The following is a 15,245-nucleotide window of genomic DNA, read 5'->3' as shown; positions in this document are numbered from 1 at the left end:
AAAATACATAGAGTTTCAATGGTACTTTTCATAGTTCCAAAGTTTCTCATAAAAATAACGAAGAGTTCTGCATTTTTTATCCCCCTCCCACCCTAAAAAAAACAAAAATGAAAAATGGGCTTTGCGAATGTAACACGACATTTTCTCCTCTAAAGTACAAGAAAAAACAATAAATATTAGTACATTTGACAAGAGTTACAGTTAGTACTATCAGAATTTTAGCGCTGATTGCAATTTAAACAAAAAAAATTACACGATCAACTTTTTTTGCACAATATTAAACATATCACGACATTTGGATAAAAAGGTCGTGCTGTTATTTATCGCAGTTCCAGCGACGATTCTCGTCAGTTCTGGTACAATTCTATGTTATACAATCATTTTTAAAAATAATTTTGGCGATTGCATTTTTTAAAATAATTTTTTAATATACGAATCAGCACTCAATATTAGAAATTTTAATTTTGAGATTACAATAATTTTCGAGTTAAGAATAATAAAATTTTAATTTGTTATTTATCTTGGTTTTTATAAATTAGATAATATTTTTACAGCTTTATTTTATTTTTGACATTTTTTTATGTAATTATATGACAATCAGCTGATATAAAATAAATTATAGCAAATTTTAAAATGTTACAAGCAAATTATTTAAATTTTTTTTATTGAAATTATTTTACTTGAAAAATATGCGACATATTTTTGTATCAGTTCATTAGATTTTAATTAAGCTCTATAATAAACTACTAAAAGTATTTGATAATCGTTTCGAAACATTCGGTTTAAGCTGCAGGCGTAAGAATTAATTAGTAAATTGTAAAAATATCTATATTGAAATTTTTTTACGAGAAGATCGATTGGTTACAAAATCACGATATCATAGGTGAAAATACTAGCTTGTCGCTAACTACTATTGAGCCGAACCGCTCGTAAAAATGCTGAAAACAGATCCCCTTAATCAAATAAAGCCCTTATCGGGTGACGATCGATGTTACAAATATTTGTTGATTTTTCGACACTAGTCGAGGCGAGAGTATACAAATCAAAGCGCGATTCATCGGCGTGCGCCATTCCGCGTCATCGTTGCGCCATTATTCCGCGACGCGGATGATTCACACAATGCCCATCTTTTTTTCGTGCCCGTTTCACGCTTTTCCGAGTCCTTCTCTGGACCATGGACCCTTAAGCAACTAAGAGCCCATGATCCGCGATCGTCGTCGCCGGAAGAAGAGATCGAGAGCAGGGGTGCAGCGAGAGCCTCGAAAACTTCTTTACCGCAACAATGGCGTACGCCGATTTTAAAAAGATCGAACGAAGATTTACCGTCACTTTCACACCTTCCCGCAGCTCGACCTAAGACCTATAACAAATACCTGATGGGCGTAATCTTGGTCGGGGCCCTCCCGCTACGGTAGGACCCCTGCGCCGGGCCCCATTATGATATCCGCGGTATTGTCGGGGTGTCGAATCTGTCTACAAATAACCACTAGAGAAATGGTTACTCAGTCGCTACTCTCTTTCGTTCCCTTGGAGCTCTTCCCTCCGTTCCGCTCCCTTCGCCCCAGGAGTATGTTGCTACCTCTCGCTCGCTCGCTCGCTCGTTCTCCGTTTGTCGTTCTCTTTCCCCTCTTTCCACCGTTCTCATTCCGCGTCTCTACCATTCAGAGTGGACTACATTATTTCGTTGTAAGGCCTCGACCACGCCGCATTATCCTAAACATCTAAATCCGGACAGCTGGAGCCCATTCAGCGACTCTCAACTTAACCTTCGAGAAATATCATATTTTAATATTTTTAAATTTCTATATTGGATCACATTTTTTTCGAAAATAGTTACGAGTGTTACCATTTACACATTACTGTGTAAAGTATAAATAATCCGTGAATAGCGCTTGCATGATTTTTATAATTTAATGATATCAATAATGAGGATGTGCTAGTATTTAATAATAAATTTTATTACACGTAGTTTTTTTAACTGTGCTTTCTTGAAAATCTATGAAGAATTGATTAAAACTCCATTTTATTTCTCCAAGTTGGATAAATATTATACTATTACGTAAAGCATTTATATTAAATGAAGAGCAACTAAAAAAACTTGGCGATTGTTCGTATCAAACTGTACTCATCTCGAAAGCTTTATGCTATCTTAACGTTGATCATGAGAACCACTTCCTAATGAATGCGCCAGAGGTGTCAGAGCAGCAACTGTCAAAACACGACCGGCAAGACGGCGACCGTGCCATCGAGTGCACGACGGAGATAAACGATAGCAGGGCGAGGATAGAGGAGGACAGAGCAGACCTTTTCACGCCATATTGGATGTACCTTCAAAACAGTGCATGCCACCGCAGCCTATCGATAATCGCGACACCCATCCCTTTATGCCATCGTACGAAATTCCCGCAGGCGCGTGTACGTTGCGAACAAAACAGACAGTTGTTCCTAGGTAGCGTTTTTCAGTCTCCCTCCTCTCTCTCGCACTCTCTTGTTGAGTTATTGTCAATGTGATCCTCTGGTCAAGTAAGCCAACGTTTTTTCGTGAATAGGACAAAACCCCATGACTTTATTCAATGTTTTTTTCTATCTTTCTCTTCCTTTAGAGATACACAAGTGATAAGCTCGATCGCTTTATCGCGCGTATGGATTCTTTAATCAATATGGAACTTTTATCTTTCCGTAGTTGACCTGTCGTTATCTATGTACGCTATAAGTGAAAAGATAAGTTCTATTAATTACTCCGTATTTTTTGTATAAAAAAAAAACTTTTGCTGGCATATAAATCTGTGTTTTTTTTTAAACTGATAAAAAATTTGGCTTCTGTAAATCACAGGCAATTGATTTATTAAATTATAGAATCTTAGCTGTTGCGTAGTCAGCTTATCTATAATCTTTTCACACAATTTTTGTGAGGAGTGAAAAAGGATTTAGCATATCATAGAAATAACACGTTGCCACGACAAACACGGCTTCTATGATTTCTCTTAAAAGTCACCGGCTGAAAGCCGTCGCGGCGAGCCCGAGAGCTCTACGTAAAACTCTGCATATTGCTCCATTCCCCGCATCCCGACGACTCCATCTTCGTGTCTGGAAATCTACCCAGCTGCCGAGCATCGACAAAGGGGAAAGACGGGGCGAACGTGCGATAGAAGAGGAGAGAGATGCGAGAGATGGAGGGGAAGAGAGAGAGAGAAAGAGAGAGAGAGAGAGGAAGTGGTCGCATGTGGAGGCATCAGGCAGGGTGGAGTCGACGTTGAGAGAGAAGTTAGGCGTGCGCCCTGGGCATATCGGCTTTTTGGGAGAGTCTTGGTCGATGTTCCCTGGTTCCTGGTTAACCCGCGGGATCGGTTACAAGGCGACCCGGCCAGCCGATTGGTTCATTTTGACAGCGACACCCGCCCACGCAGCGTTATCGCGCAACTACTCTGTCTGTCTGCCTCTCTCTTCTGCGGTTCGTCTCTCGTTCTATCCATCTCTCCTCTGCTTCTCCCGTCTCGTTTCCACCTGTCTCGCTGCTTTTATCTCTTCACTCGTCTCTCTGTCTCTCATCGTCGATAATCCGTTTTTCTCTCATCGCGCTCTAACACGCATTTCGTGCCCGACTCGAGCCTAGCGACTCGCGCCTACCGACGACGACGACTCGCTTTTGACCTTCGACGAAAAGGAAAAAAAAATGAAATAAAAGATCGTCTGGACACGATTCTAAGATTGTTAACGGCCGATGACTCTGCAATTTTTCGATGGCCTGGCGTGGAAGCCGCGCAACGTGCGAACCTGTGGGAAGGACGGAGCGATTTCAGCAACGACGTGCTCCCTTCTCGCGCGGTATCGTTTTAATCGTAAAGCGACACGCGAGCGTAATGAGGAATTGCTAATGAGAGGTTTTATAAATAAAATAATAATTACCATTTCGGGGCGCAGATATTTTTCAACGTCGTGCAACGACGCGAGAGAAACGCGCGGGTTCCACTTACGATGGTGATTTCGTTATCGCGGGATCGTGTGTCCGGCGTTGTCGAATCGCGCGGCATAAATGTTAAGCCATTTTAATGCGTCGATGCGTTTAACACGTTCCGTGGATTATGCACGAAATTTGCCACTCCGTTTAACAGTCAGGATCGGATAGGATGTATAATGGATGCGAGGATGCGGACAAAATACTCATGATGGTCCGTTGTAATGTCATAATAATCTGTTAATATATTTTCGCGCGAACGTATGTACAGGCGCAAATAATAATAATAATAATAATATTAATAATAATAATAATAATAATGCTTCATTTCTTCTTCATATATTTATATATGTATAATTCCGTATCGATAATCTTTAGGTAAATTACGTAAATCTTTATCTATAGTATATATATACTATATATATTGTATGTATAGTGTACGTGCTGTTGTAATATGTTCATATTTATAAGACAGATTATACAAGAATTTCGCTAATCGAGTCTATCTACAAAGAGGAGGGCGAAAGCGTGAGGTTTCTATCATCTCGCGCTTAATAGGATCGATTGGCCATACCCGGCCTCGAAATTCTCTTCCACACTCTTTTTATTTCCAGAGTGACGCAGGCCTTCCCCAAACAGCCAGGCGATTAATGAAATATACAATGTCGCTAGTTTCTACTTAACCTAACGGGGAAGAAATTGGCAGGAGGAGGAGTGTAAATTAGCTCGTTCGGGTATCGCACTCTTTTATATAGAATAAGTCGTACTTCTCTCTCTCTCTCTCTCTCTCTCTCTCTCTCTCTCTCTCTCTCTTTCGTTCAGACCCGAGCTGTTCTTGTAATTTTATCTAGAGTATGAATCTTTCACATATGAGGGATTGGTATAGTAGAACATATATACAATCATATTAGTAACATAGACAATTGATGTATAAACAATTATGTTACGAATGTAACTGAGGTCCCAAAACGGTATTATAAAGTCACAAAATAAAATTCACAAAATTAAAAGTCATGAGGAAGAAACTGTAAACATTATATTTTGGTCTCTTCTTATATACATCAAAGAAATAAAAAAAAGTGAATCATTAAAAAACTTGGGAATAGAATAAAATGCAAAAGAAGCTGTGACGGAATATATTATTTTTATAAACAAAGTTCTTAAATTAAAATAAAAATTATAGTTTAGCAAAGAGAACATATGTGATTATATTTAATTTGTTTTGAAAAAATTTGAAGTTCATTAAGAAAAATTTGGTTCTGTAAGTTTATTAGCACGGGAAAAGAGAAAGTTATTAAGGAAAAAATATATAACTAGAGGACACATTGAAATAAATTTTATTGATGACCTCAGTAATATGATTCAGCACAATGTATGTTATCGTTCGCTTTAAGCAAAAAAAAAAAAATAAGAGAAATACAAAATGGAGAAAAAGAACTGCTCTTGGGTACTAGAGAATTATTTCGTTGCAGCTACGACATTTTCTGATTTTTCAAATATCAATATCGTAACGCAATGGTCTCCGTCTGTAGCTATTGATATTGGGGATTCGTGTTTTTTTACGCATCGGCCATCGAGTCTAAGGAACCACTGTTGTAGCGAGTCCAACTTTGAGTTCTCTCGCGTTTTCATTTTAACGCCTTGCTACTTCGACGCTCGACACCGGAAAAATACAGGATTTTCACGCAAGAAATCAATACTTTTGTAATAAAGAAACCAAAGTTGCCTTATATAAAAAATAAATTAGTTTTTTATAAAGAAGCTTTTAATCATTTCAAAACTTTTAAAATGTGATATTGAATAATAACAATAATAATAATAATAATAATTTTTGATCACATACTTGGAAATAAATAATTATATCTTTCTTCAAAAAATAATTATTTTTTGTTATATACACATTTGTATAATCGAGTAACTGAAACATTTAATATGATTACAATACATGTAACATCAATACATGTAACACTAGTGTGCGTGTTTATATTTATATTTTATTATATACATGAAAATAAAAATGTACTTTGGAAAACGTTTACTTCTGCCATGAAAATCCCGTACAATTCGCTGCTTGATTAATCAACCTCCGTGACTATTCATAATAGAGAGTATTAACTAGAAAGAGCGACACTATTTACAAACTATAAGACTCACTGCATCTGGTTCTTGGATTTCGATGAACGGACAAGTCAGGAACGTCCAACGGAAGTTATGTACACGCCCTGATTGTTTATTTTTTCTTTTTTAAATCCGAGAGATTGCACTTATTTAGCGGAATTGCACTCACTTTTCGAAGCGTCTATTCCCGCGTTTTATAAGAGCGTCCTATCACACATCACCAAACGCATTCTTTCTAAAATTCATAGCGTAGTAATTTCTGATATCTCCGAGCGAAACTTCAGCATGTATCTACATATTTGTATCGTTGATTCATTTTCGTGAATATCGTTTTTAAGCTTCTTAGATCTGTTTATCGGTGATGTTAACTGTAGTCGTGGAAAAAAGCCATCTCGCTAGATACTCTGGTTCACATCTTGCATCTATGTATCTTTGAATAATCTCCGTAGCTTCATCGATCCTTCATTCCGTTATACATAATATATTCTCACTGAACGTCGTATCGGATCTGCGCTACTACGCACACTTATAATTTCCTAGACACAACCGACTATTCCCTGTATCTCGCGGGATCTGTCGATCCATGACCAGATCGTCGTCGTTCGCTTCATCAGATCCCCCGCCTTCACAACACCTCGAAGCGCTCGTTCGCGACATTACCGCATTTGTAGCTCTTTTTCGACATCAGATGATCATCCGTGTCGATGACGTCTTGCGATTCGTCGTCCTTATCGTATCACGCGGGCGAGAAGGGCCTGTGGATCTGCGGTCTCGGATTCGCCGGCGGTGGCGTTGCGACCCTTATCAGCCCCTGACCTTGGGACTGACTCTGGGGTGTCGGTTGACGGGGAGGTGGACTGCCTCGGGACGAGGGCGTGTGTGGGCTAGGTACTGCCACCCTCAGCGGACCGGTGACCGACAGATTTGCCGCCATCAATGGCGGACTGTGGGCTTCCGATAAACTGTCCGAAAGACGAGATAATCCGCCGTCGGATAATCGCGACGTTTCGGATATCCTAGATATTCCCTCAGGCAGCTGATGTTGGGGGTGCGGGTGGTGAAGTAGGCCTTCGTGCGGATGGAGTCTCGGTGGTGGCAGACCCAGCGAATCCGGCAGTCTGTAATAGAGTAAAGAGAGAACTGCATTTTCTCTGGAGAAAATACAGTTTAGCGGAATCGCGGTCTATTATGCGACATCTTTTTATCGTAATAATATATAATATATCACTTTGAATGTAATTTACATCGATTTATAAATCCTTGGGATAGATTAAATCGAGGAGAATGAGCAACGGAATATTTCGAAAAGAAATCACTCGCTAAAACTTACCTCGTCGCCGGATCACCCCTGGACCCTACAGCCTGGAAAGGGCTCGATTCCGCGAACCTGAAAATCCCACCTCCCGGCATATTCGGATGGTTAGGTTGCGGACTATGCGGTCCGAATCGGAAGCTCGTCGGTGGAAACTTGAAAGCTGTCGTATGACCGAATCGAAAGTGCGGCTGCGTAGGATCGAAGCGGAAATTCAAAGAGGGTGGTGGCAAAGGTCCGAGAGATCCGAGGGGTACCGGGGATGGTTGGTGGTTCGGTGGCGGCGAGGAACTTGGCGATGGCGGTGATGTTCCTCCGAGGGAAATGTCCGACTCCTCGCTGCTGCTGCCGCCGGGCCCCGGACTTAGAGTACGCCGCGCGTTTCCGTTTCCTTGACCCGACTGTTGCTGCATTCTGCTGCAAATAACGTGTAATTCGCGGTTATCAACCGATATCGTTGTGTTGAAACAAGTTTTAAGGATCCTGAGACGATCGCTGCCCAATAAAGACATCCGATATCTCGGATAAACACGGGATAATAATTCAAAGGGAGATTACGAGCAATGTAGAAATTAAGAATAAACTTTAGTAAATTGTAGAGCTGATAGAATATTTATTGATAATTTAGATTTTCTAAGACTGCATACAGAAAAAATTAAACAATATGCATATCGTTTAAAATAATAAGCAAAGAAAACGCAAGAAAAAAAAACGAGAAGTTATAATTGCAATATACTGTATCGAAAATTTCATAAGTCATGATATTTTACTCGAGTTGTAATTGCTCTATAATTTTCGTAACTTTACTGGTTTTGCGTGGACAATAAAGAAGGTAGTTTAACAATAGAAAAAGAATCGTGTTGGCTGTATTAAATTTAGATCAGTTAGTTTTCCGACGAGGGAAGAGGCGCATGTGGTCGCGCTGGGAATTTTAATTCGTTCCCGCTTTAGGTGGCACATAGGTTGTGGACGTAGATACGTGCGGTACTGAAAACACTTTGTTTCCAGTCATCGCCGCGCGGAGAGCGCGGCCGTAATTAATGAGCGCGCTCATCCTTCCCAGGTGGAGGCGGCCGGGCGGCCGAGGATTCACGGGAGAGTAACGACGATCTCCCGACGACGGGTTCTCGCACATAAAGGGGATCCATCTCATTACTCGGCAGATCACGTATAGATACGGGAAAACACGGTAAACTTCACACGCGCGCGAAATGACGAATGACCGTGTGTCGGGGTAGCCGAGGTGTTCGGTGTATCCTCGGGACGGAAAAGGCGATTAAGCCGATTCTTACGCCACCGGCTAAAAAAACGGACGTTCCTTCGAGCGGCAATTAAAGATTATCGTGATATCCCGGATCGGATTGGAATTAACTCGTTAAGAGCCTCGCGAGATCACGCGCGATTACGATCTTGGGAATCGGCCTTATCAAACCGCGGATCGTGCGGATCGTCCGATCGATCGTGGAATGCCGCGATGGGAATGTGAACATCGAGGTCGCGCCGGAAGTAGCGGAAAATGGAGGTCGACTCGATAAACGTCGTCGCAGAGAAAGCCCGTTATTTCGGAAGCGGACGATCGTGTTTATCGCCTATTGACTCGCGATTGCGAGGCAGGGAGGGGGGAGAGGGAGGAGGAGGAGGAGGAAAACCACCCCTGCTTGGAAATACAAGGATGAAGAGCGCGCGCGAGAGTCGTTCACCATTCTGCTAAAGACAATGAGGCGTCGCGGTCGTCTTAAAAGCCTCTCGGCCGCAGATCGATCCTGTAGCGGGGCTTCCGAGATCCTCTCGTATTTTCTTTGCTAATCGAGTCTCGAGTCGGACCCGTACTGTTACCACGGTAACGCCTCCTCGAGAGGCGGAAACGTCGGATTGTTCGTTCTCTCTCTGTCTCTCTTTCTCTCTCTCTCTCTCTCCCTCTCTCTCTCTCTCTCTCCCTCTCTCTCTCTCTCTCTCTCTCTCGCGATCAGGGGAAAAAAGCCGATTGCGACGAACGGTAACCTCGAGACGAATCACTCGTCCCCGAGAAACGCGTTCGCGATGCAGATCGATCTCATTCGCAATATCTACAATTTTTAATTCCGCCGAGAAAGGTAATAAGGTTATCGCGGTATTCCTGTTATTGTACGAAGCCAAAGTGTTTTAGTATAATATTTTGATTAAAACTGGTGCTTGTGTGTCCTTTAAAATAAATTCTGCACAATTACCCTTCTGCCGAGAAGAGATCTAGGCGGCGGTAAAAAAAAGGAAATTAACGACATTTTTTTTTTTTTTTTACGAGTCTTATCACGCTCGAAATATGCTTTCGCCTAAGGTTATTTAATTAACACCACGAAAATACATCTTGCATTTTACGTGAATATTCATGTAAGCTCCCTTTTCATCGCGCCTAATGGCGTACTCAGATAGATTAATATGACACGTCGGCGCAGAGGCGAATCCTTCCGACGCGACGGTGGTGTTGAAATAATCTCCGATCGTACGTAGCAGGTACCGCGACTGAAGAGCTAAAAAGTACGCGGTGTGTTAATCAGATGAAATAGCGTCATGTTCTTGCCAACGCAATCGGGACTTGATCGTGGCTGAATTATACTCGTGAATAATGAAATAACCGACCGTGAATACACGCGCCGTTCGATTTTGATTTTGCGCGAGCACGGTCATGGTACAAAAGACAAGAGCGGCTATTAACACATGATTCAAGATCCGCTATCACAAGCGGGAATCGAGTTCCGTTTTATTACTTGTGCTTTCAATTCCCCGTTCGCTTATCTCTCGTTTGTTATCTGATATATCTGTTCTGTGCATATATATATATTATATATGCACTTGTGCTCTCTCTGATTTTTCGCTAGCCTACAACTTTTAGTACATATAACGATATATTTTTTTCCAAGCACTTGAATTCATTCGCTTTACTGCTTCGTCGACATGGTAACGCGACTACAATTTTTACATTTTTGCAAGTTTCGGTCTTTTTACTTTCGTTTCTCTCATTCTTTCACTCACGCCGTCGCTTGACGCCATACGCGAGACATCCGATGCGTTTTAATTATGCTCCTGAACCGCTGGCCTTTATCTTCGCCCTTTCACGAGATACCCGCACGAGGCGGCACAACTTATTATGTGCCGGGGCCTTCCGTCCCGTCCCACACGGTATTCCACGGCGGTCGTCCCCATTGAGATCGTCTTAATGTCGTACATTAAAGCGCGGGGATTCGGGTGTCAATTTTTCGGCCTGCATAAAAGGGGCATTAAAGCTCTGCGGTTTAAATTTCGTTATGCCGTGCAGCGTCGCGGTTCGTATTATAATAATTGCATTTCGATAGGTGACAAAATCGAATGGTTTCGATATCTATAGCGAGAACAACGTCGTCCGCGTCGATTTCCTTACCTCAACGACCTCTCGTATCAAATGACGATGTTCATTATTTGAAGGAAATCGACGCGGACGACGTTGTTCTCGCTATAGATATCGAAACCATTCGCTTTGTCAGCTAGCGAAATGCAATTATTATAATACGAACCGCGACGCTGCACGGCAAAACGCAAATTTAAACCGCAGAGCTTTCATTATTTGATGATATGAAATGTCATTGAAGCAAATTGACGCGGACGACGTTAGTGTCGGTACAGATATCGAAACCATTCGATCGTACCTCTCATATCAATTGAAGCAATTCGTAAATTAAAACACCCTTCAACCAAGTAATAAGTATGATATTCCGAGTTATACAGAGAGAAAATTACATAAATTAAAGTACTGAATTTCAAACAACTTGAGGCGCTAAATGAAAGGACGATACTCATGCGGACGATAAATTCGAGATATTTTTCCATTATAACTTGGAATACCATCCTTGACATTTAGCTGGTATTTGATTCTCACTCTTCAATTATAATAGTTGAAGCGATTAAATATTGTATTCAATCGTCGTTTAATCCGACCACTTGTGTGCCTTCAATCCATTAAATCAGCATGCTCGTAATTCTTGTTCCGCAAAGCTATTACTTATGAATTTACACATCTTCATAATATCTTTTAAATATTTCTATCAACGCTAATAAGGGATTAAGCGCGGATCCATCGGAGAGCCAGTTGTAGAATAATTTACGATCGAATTATGCCAGCCTCTCCTCTCTTCTCGGCGACCAACATTAAATTTTCCGCCCATCGATGTTCGGAAAAAGATTAATGAAGCGTGCGTCGTTATAATTACTACCGGTAAATAGACTTTTTTGCACACTGTCTTAGCGTTGATAATCTCGTTTACGAAACAATGCACAAAATTAAGATATTTCTAATAGGCGAGAATGTTCGAACGAAAATGTTCCTTTTTTTGTACGCATTATAGATGTAAAGCTGAAAGAAGATAATATTTCATGTTTCCTCTCTTTTTACATGGTTTTTTTTTCTCCTTTCGCTCAAACATTTATTCGAATAAAGAAGACGCGCAGCGCGAACTTGATTCGCTTCTTCTTCCGCGTGCACTAAAAACGATATTTCATATGCACTTCGTTATGCATTTACGCGTTGCTCGTGCGCGCGAGAGCGAGAGCGCGCGCGCGAATTCGCGTGGCGAATCGCAGCGCCGAAAGAGCCGCGCGATGGCAAAGGCCAACAGGTGACGTTGTACTTTCGGCGCGAGACGCAGCGGTGATTAAAAAAGAAATTCATCAGCGCGCCGGGGGAAAGTATCAGGTGCAGTGGCGACGGACGAGAGGGGAACGACGGTGCACCGCCGCCGTTAAAGTATTTATGCCGCATGACGAGTCACTTTTGGAATCCCGCCGTATATTATAAAGTATTATGCACGGGGACGATGACCAGGGCTCAAACCGTGACGGAAGCTACTGTAATTACGCGCAAGATGGTCGTGCGTAGCCGGCGTTGGTAGCCTCCATTGATCCCCGATCGAGAAACACGCGGTGAAAGGTGCGCGGCTTTTGTCCCGGGTCTCGGGGAGACAAGTGTCCGGCTTTATTCGAATTATTCGGAATTACGCGGAGAAATTGCGTCGCCGTCGTCGTCGCCCGTCGCCGACGCCCGTCGCCGACGCCCGTCGCCGACCTCGTGATTCTTGTTTCAATCGTTGCGCACACACGTAACACAACTTTAACTCTGGCAACCGGCTGGATTGCTGAATGTTTTTAGAACGTTGAGAATTAATATGCAAAATACTTATGAGTTGTCCTTCATCAATATACTGTAAACATACTATGTATTTCTTACTGTATATTTAATATTAATTACCGTCTTACTGTATTACATCAATTATTGAACTTTGGAGTCGTTCGTGACATAATAGAAAAGCTGGCACGATATTATAATTAGCTGAACCGGCTAGCTACGGACGTATATTATTCGTCTTGCTCCGAGTTGAAATCGCGACGTCGTCGAGTGAATCAACGAACGAGTTTCTACGATTCTCTCTCTCTCTCTCTCTCTCTCCTCTTTTTTATAAAACATAAAAAAGCGATCGATTTCAAGCCCGATATCGCGAGCGGATCTATCTTGAGAGTTGCGCGAGACTCTGACGAGGGATATCATTTTAACAAAATCTACCCGCTGTCAGGGGACACCGTGGATTTTGATGCGTGGTACGAGACCACCTCCCTCCCCGCCATTCGGACCCTTCGTTCGGACCAACCCCGTGCCGATGCTAAATACCCGGTGCGTACAATGGAGTACATATCGTTCGAGAATCTGAGCCATGCGAAGTCTTCTACAAAAGGTAACTGGATACCGGTACGAGGAAGAGACGGCATGTGAACAGAGGCCCCGCGATTTCAAGGGAGGTTACTGCAATGCGTACCCCCCTCGTGTCGCTCTTTCTCTCTCTCCTGCACTATGCCTTTGCTCTCCCGCTTTCCCCTCACCCTCCCCGCGTCGCCATTTCACCCTCGTTTCTCAACCTCTTTTTTTCGACGCTAGCTCATTTTTAATAGCCGCTAATAGAGACGTTAAAACGATACGGGCCCTCTTGCTCGACTCGGAACCCGATGCTCAATTCTTTTCTCGCTATCGCAAGCCCTCTCACTCTCGCCCGCTGTCGTTCGCTGTCGTTCTGCTCCCCTCGCTTATGTGTCTCTGGAGAAAAGTGCAATGCGTTCTGGCGCGCTCCATTTAGGATCGTGAAGCGAGTAAACAATGTAAGTGAAGATAGGGTTGTAAAGGAAAAGTTTGACTGATTGAAAAGTTCTATATCCTAGAGAAAATTATATAAATCAATGTTTGGCTAGGTAATACTATGATAAAAATAAAATAATAACTAACTCGAAGATGAGATTGCAAAATGATTTTAAAATAATTTCTTATTTACATTTTTTTTTTTTGGCGTTTTATAAAAGAGGTTAAGATTGTGCTGGGAGAAAATAATGTTTAAAGAATTTTTGAAAGATATTTGTTTTGCGTTTCTCGTGAAACGCGAGTGATAAAAGAAAAACTAATTGTTGCCAGAGGTTTGATTTTGCGCTTATGCAGTAAACAGAAACGTCATTATCGCTGTTCAGAAGCGAGGTGCGCGTAAAGGCGACGGCACGGCGCGCATCCATGCGTTCGCAACTCTATCGAGGCCTCTCTCACCTCGGAGGTTACATTAGGCGGATAACATACTCGAGACAAAGAAAGGGTCTGCTCGCGCATTACGCCGGAGACGTTCGAGTGGCAGCGCGATGAGCGAGGCGGCACCACGGACAGGTAGCCCATGATTTGCAACATTTTTATCCGGGCCAACATCGGGAGACGTCTCACCGCCGCAACATGGCGACCGGGCATGAAAGAGGAAGAGGACGTGCGTGCGGTTTGCATTTTCTAGCCCGGCCGGGTTGACAGGCCAGATCCTTTCTGTCCTTCTGTGTCGCCCTGTGTCTCGGGAACTCTTAGAGACCGGGCAAATGTTTGCCCGCGGACAAAGAGTATCGCCACTGACGTGGCGACCTCACTTGTTCCGCCGTCGCGCAGCCAGCCCCCGGGTACAGGGGCCACGGTATATATTTGTGAAGATTTTTAAGTGCGCAATGCACCGACCGAAAACCGATACCCGCGCGCCGTGTGTCCTCTCGGATCCCATTGCGATCGAACGGACGTCGCGTTCCCTTCTCAGGCGAATTTCTCGTTTGTTTGAAATGGGAAACCGCGCTCCGTTTTACGACCACACGTTCTCCTATAAGGAAACGAGAGCTCAGTCTCGTTAGATCGACGTATCGCTCGACTATTAGGTATGGCCTTTTTTTGCGATCGCCCTGTTTATGCTTCGCAGTTGGCCACAAAACGCTCGTATCTGTGTGATACATTTGCATTTGAAATTATATGTCCCGCTGCATTAATTGACGTTACCTTGACTTACTTACATTGAACTTAATAATCTAACTCAGGCAATATAAATATGATAGTATAATTTACGTTATGCTATCGTTTAATGTATAATTAATTATCACGACGTAATTACCAACAATCATAACTTACGTCATTGATTTGTACATACATTAAATAGATAATTATTCAATTATGGCATTTATGTGCATTTGTGTGTGCACGATGATAACATGATAATTACTATTAATTTGATAAATAATTAATCATCTGTGTATATTATAGTGGCATTCATTAATTTTGGGACTTTCGGCATGAACATTCGAGATGTCATTTCAATCGTTGCATATGAGCAAATATATGACAAAAAAAGATGTAAATTTTTTAATTAAAAAATATTTATTTTAAATATTTGAATGAATTATTATAAAAGTACAAATGCAGGTTTATTTACGAAACGTGAGAAATTTCGATGAGATGTGGTTTGAATTTCGATTACGTTGTATCGATTTTTAAATTCATTATACAAAGTCTCGTGATGGTAG

At 42.1% G+C, this 15,245-nt stretch overlaps 1 protein-coding gene across 4 annotated transcripts in view; it reads right to left on the bottom strand.

Annotated features, from left to right (window-relative positions):
* Positions 1 to 4,174: 4,174 nt before the first annotated feature.
* The window catches only part of LOC105203945 (homeobox protein SIX3), a 49,828-nt gene continuing 38,757 nt past the window's right edge, over positions 4,175 to 15,245 (bottom strand). The window contains exons 2-3 of one of the 4 annotated variants that reach the window (XM_011172883.3): positions 7,404 to 7,799; positions 4,175 to 7,224 (exon numbers count right to left, since the gene is read on the bottom strand). In XM_011172883.3, the coding sequence (XP_011171185.1) occupies positions 6,810 to 7,224; positions 7,404 to 7,799 (811 nt within the window). In that variant the 3' untranslated portion in view covers positions 4,175 to 6,809. Of the gene's footprint in view, positions 7,225 to 7,403; positions 7,803 to 15,245 lie in introns of all 4 variants that reach the window. The other 3 variants (XM_011172882.3, XM_011172885.3, XM_011172884.3) reach the window with 3 other exon arrangements.

The sequence above is a fragment of the Solenopsis invicta genome, chromosome 3 (genome assembly GCF_016802725.1).
Source record: "Solenopsis invicta isolate M01_SB chromosome 3, UNIL_Sinv_3.0, whole genome shotgun sequence".
NCBI classification, from domain to species: domain Eukaryota; kingdom Metazoa; phylum Arthropoda; class Insecta; order Hymenoptera; family Formicidae; genus Solenopsis; species Solenopsis invicta.
Note: the sequence above shows the minus strand (reverse complement) of the source record. Positions and strands in the feature narration are given on the sequence as shown.